This window comes from Babylonia areolata, chromosome 4 (assembly GCF_041734735.1).
Source record: "Babylonia areolata isolate BAREFJ2019XMU chromosome 4, ASM4173473v1, whole genome shotgun sequence".
In the NCBI taxonomy this organism is placed as follows: domain Eukaryota; kingdom Metazoa; phylum Mollusca; class Gastropoda; order Neogastropoda; family Buccinidae; genus Babylonia; species Babylonia areolata.
Window position 1 is genome coordinate 39,730,461 of NC_134879.1, and position 5,000 is coordinate 39,735,460.

At 45.6% G+C, this 5,000-nt stretch overlaps 1 protein-coding gene across 1 annotated transcript in view; it reads left to right on the top strand.

Moving 5' to 3' along the window:
- Nucleotides 1-3,302: 3,302 nt before the first annotated feature.
- Nucleotides 3,303-5,000, top strand: part of LOC143281170 (calmodulin-like) — a 42,592-nt gene continuing 40,894 nt past the window's right edge. Inside the window, exon 1 of the mRNA XM_076586198.1 lies at nt 3,303-3,464. Within this exon, the coding sequence (XP_076442313.1) occupies nt 3,462-3,464 (3 nt within the window). The 5' untranslated portion in view covers nt 3,303-3,461. The remainder of the gene's footprint in view (nt 3,465-5,000) is intronic.

Here is a 5,000-nt window from a genome sequence, read left to right on the forward strand (position 1 = left end):
AGGGCGTGTTGAATTTCATGTATGCCCCATCACGTAGTCGCCTCATTTGGGTGTGAATATGTTCAACGTTAATCTCTCGCAGTGAGTGTGCAAACTTATCAGATTTAACGGCTTTTATGGGGTTTGTTTTGCCCCCCCACCCCCCCCCCCCCCCCCCCCCCCCCCCCCCCCCCCCTCTCTCTCTCGCGTGTTTAAGCTGCAAGAGTTAAAAGCAATCGCTCTCACACAAACAACGTGTTTCGTATGCTTCCGGAAACACTCGACAAATTCCGGAGACACTGCGGCAGACGTTTGTTGGCGAATGCGACACCGCGTTTTGTGTTTAGTGTACCGTGTGAAAATCTGTCCTTGCTGACCCTCAGTCCCGATCTCTTGTTAAATGGTGTGTGTGTGTTTGCGTGTATGTGTGTGTGTGTTTGCGTGTATGTGTGTGTGTGGGGGGGGGGGGAGTGGGCGCGGGGGGATTGTGTCTGCATGTATTAATGATGAACGTGCATAGTCAGTGGCATGAACGCCGAACCAATTAAGCACTGATGATATTGTAAGTATGTGTTTGTGTCGTGTTTGTGAGTGTCAGTGTGAGATATAGTTGTCAGTATGCGCTTGTGTGTGTGTGTGTGTGTGTGTGTGTGTGTGTGTGTGTGTGTGTGTGCATTCGTTTAGTGTCACTATGCGTGCGTGTGTGTGTGCCCGGCCGGTGCCACGGTGTGCGTGCGTGTGTGTCAGTGTGTGTGTGTGTGTGTGTGTGTGTGTGTGTGTGTGTGTGTGTGTGTGTGATGTGTGTGTGTGCCGCCGACTGTTATATGTGTGTATATGCATGTATTAATGTGTGCACATGTGTGTGAGCAGAAGATTGAAAGGCCAGGCAAGTTACGATAAATTATTATCATTCATATGCAAGCACCTATTTGTTTCCATGTGCATTCGACAGTTCGGACACCTGCGTGCATATCAGTATATGTTCAATATCATTTTGTGTTACCTCATTCTCCTACCCTCCCCTCTCTTTCCTTCACCCCCACCCCCAAACCACACCTCAGCATACACGTACTTCTGCACAATTTCAAGCGCGTGCACACGCGCTTTCGTAGGCTGATTCCGAAGTCATTGTGTTCGGTGAACAGTTCACGCAATGGGAGACAAAATTTCATAGTGTTTCCACCTCTGTCTGTATCTCTCCTCTCTTTGCACGCTGGTCCGCACCATAGCGTCTCGTTTCGCGATTCGACGGACCGCAGTTTGACGCTATAAAGTTTACTGCTTTAGTATGGCGTCTTTCTGTGGTCAGAAGGGGAATTGTTCATTCCTTTCATTCTGAGCGTTAGGGTCAGAACGACCGGTAAGTAAGGTCTTTCTTGACCTTCAGATTAGTTGGGCGGGGGAGGGGGGTGGGGGTGGGGTTCTGAAAATTGTTATTGAAACAATTTTCTCTTGTTCTTCTATTCCTCCTCCTCCTTAATCACCAATCTCGATGAAGGTGAGTTTTTCCGTCAGTGACAACAAAGAATGAAAAATGCTTTCTGCAGTATTCTTACTGACTTCTTTTAATGTGTAAATTTCTCATTGTTCTTAAGAATGTGAAATGTTCTTAGATGTGTCAATGTAATGTGGCCCCTTTGAATATTTAAACATGTGTACGTCTCTAAAAACGTATATTTCATGTTTGAGCTGTGAGCTGCAGGACCACATGTTAATTTCTTCAGAGATAGTAAAGTTGACTAACAGAAATTCAGCAATTACGTGTAGCAACCTACTGGAAGTCACCATACATTATTTTGCCATCACAGTCAGTCTGTGTCTAAAACGTTCTCTTGGGGGTGAGGGAAAGTTTGGGAGAATATATATAGATATATATGTGTCTGCTCGCGCACGCTCCTACGTATGTGCAAGTGTGTGTGTGCGGGGGGGGGGGGGGGGGGGTGGGGGGGGGGAGGTCTCATTATCTGCCCAGGAATCGGCGCAAATCTCAGTGCCAGTTGTTTGGATTGTCGGGGGAAAGCGTTACGCAACTGAAGATGCGCATTAACTGTACAATAAAAGTTCATCGATCCACTGAGGTCTTTCTTCTGTTGTGTGTGTGTGTGTGTGTGTGTGTGTGTGTGTGTGTTTGTGTGCGTGCGTGTGCCTGCCTGCCTGCCTTTGTGTGTGTGTGTGTGTGTGTGTGTGTGTGTGTGTGTGTGTGAAAGTCGACGCAAATATGCCCCAGTGAACATTAGCTTTTTCGAATGCTTGTTAAGATTTTGTTTTCGTTTTCGTTTTTTCCTGTTTAGTTTCGTGTAGATTTTAGTGGACAGATTTGTAGAATGGTATTCAACGCACCAAATTTGCAGCCTGTATCGATCACCTCAGGAATACATGGATATTCCGGCTTTGCCATGAACACCATAATGACATGCTCCAGTTTTGTTTTTGTTTCTTGTTTTTTCCTGTGGGAGCTGATTCATATTTTCAGCCCTACCGTAAGATAACAGGTTAGCCGAATTATGTAGAAAAAGTTCCACTTCATTGTTAAGAAAACAAATACACTTGCAGGAAAGAAGAAAGGGGGGTGGCGCTCCACTGTACTGACTGACGCGCTCTCCCTGAGAAAAGCATCCCGAATTTCAATTAGAGAAATCTTTTGTGACAAAGAGTAGCAATACAATACAATACAATACAATACAATACGGTACAGTACAGTACAGTACAGTACAGTACGGTACAATGCAATACAGTACAATACAATATGATATAATACAATACAATACAGTGAAATGCAATGCAGTGCGATGCAAACAGTACAATGCGGTACAATACAGTACAATACAGTACAATGCAATGCAATACAGTACAATACAACACAGTACAGTACAATATAATGCAATACAATACAGTACAGTGCAATACAATACAATACAATACAACACAATACAATACAATACAATAAAATGCAACACAACACAACACAACACAATACAATACAATACAATACAATACAATACAATACAATACAATACGAAACTGGGAATGAGGTGGAGGTGGTAACGAATCAGTTCAGCTCGGTTTCTCAAGAAGGCGTCACTGCGTTCGGGCAAATCCATATTCGCTACACCACATCTGTTCAGCAGATGCCTGACCAGCAGTGCAACCCAACGCGCTTAGCCAGCCAGTCCTTGAGGGGGAAAATAAAAACAAATACTGATTTTCAAGTGATTGTTTTTTCCCCTGTTTTTGATATGTGTGGGCTACCATAGATGTGTCAGTGCGGCATTGCGGCAGTCGTCTTCGCCCTCTCCGCAGTTGTTGTCGTTGCTGCATCAGTTGTCTGACCCGCTGCTAGCTGTCGTGCCGTCTGCCGTGCCGTGCTGTGCTGTGCTGTCCTGTCGCCGCTACTGCCTCTTCGTGCTGCTGCCTCTCCTGTACCGCTGCTGTGTGCATAGCCTTCGCGCTTCGGTGTCCACTCCACAACTGCTCGATTCAAAATGGTGAGTACTTACAGGTTTTACTGTCCGTCTCTGCTCTGCTTTCTTTCTCTTCTGTGCTTTTCTTTTTCTGTCCCTGGCCACTGCTGCTTCTGTAGCTGTTGATGTTTGTGAGGGTTTTCCAAGGAAGTCTGTTGGGGAATACGTATTTATCATTTTGTTTTCTTTACTGGATCTCAGTCGAAGTAAAAAAAAAAATACGTAAGTAGGTCAGTAGTTCGATCACTGTCGCTGTCCGGCAGCCACAAAGTGAAAAAGTATAAATGAATAGATATATAAATGGATAAGAAAAAAATATATTCATAGAGATGTAATGGGAAGTGGGTGGATGTACATACTAGCAGTGATTACCGGCCGGTCTGCACACATGTACGCACAGATATATGGGGCGCGCGTGTGCGCAAACACAGACACAGAGAGAGAGAGAGAGAGAGAGAGAAATATTGCTTTTTAAATTGAGTTCACCAGCAACTTATTTTCTGCGGTGTACAGTCTGGTATGCAGAATTGCTATTCATGAAATACGTTTTTTTTATTTGGTGGAGGTCGAACACTGAGCGAAAATGATGGTGAAACTGAATTAACACCTCTTCCTTGCCTCTTACCACAGACCTACCTGTTAATTGCAGCCCACTGATTCTGTAGACTTTGACGATACGACTGTTCCTGTAGTGGTGAGTTCAACGACTTTTTGGCATTTCGCCCTTAAGGTCACGTTGTTCATGGCTGTGGTCTTTTCCGTGAAGGGTGGTGTGGTCCTGAACTGTTCTTTTCTATACCTTGGTTATATACCTGGGAGCGAAGACAGACCAAATACTCTCCATGCATGTACCAGCAGTATACTGTTTGTCAACCTGTTACCTAGACTTTTCTTCTTCCTCGTTCGCCTCCCGTTAGATGAGCAGCCCGGTGTCCTCGATGAAGGCTGCCGTCCGTCGCAGCTCCTCCAGGGTGCCGAACAGCTTGGCTTCCACTGCTGTCGGTGTTGACCAGTACTTCCTCCTGGATGCTGTATGCGTCGTACAGTCTTGAGGGATGTGGTCGGTTGTCATTGGTCCCTCACCAGAAGGGCACTCTCCACGCTGTGTTACCTTGACCTGAGGAGGATCGCATCGACCAGATCTTGCCTCTCTGAAAGCATCTGCGCTGGACTGGTCACTGCTTGGTCAATTCCTATTTTAGGTTTAAAAGGTTAAAGGTCCCATAGCCTTTTACGGCCATCAGGGCAGTGAATTCATGTCCACTGTATCTGGACAGGGCTCCATCGTCTGTTTTAACCTTCCTCCTCTACCGAATTCACATATCCACCGTGTCTAGACAGGGCTCCATCCTCTGTTTTAACCTTCCTCTACCGATTTCACATAGCCACTGTGTCTAGACAGGGCTCCATCCTCTGTTTTAACCTTCCTCTAGCGAATTTACATACCCGCTGTGTCTAGATAGGGCTCCATCCTCTGTTTTAACCTTCCTCTACCGAATTCACATATCCATTCACACCTGGGTGAAGTGAGGAAAAAGAGTGAATTGTCTTTTCCCAAGG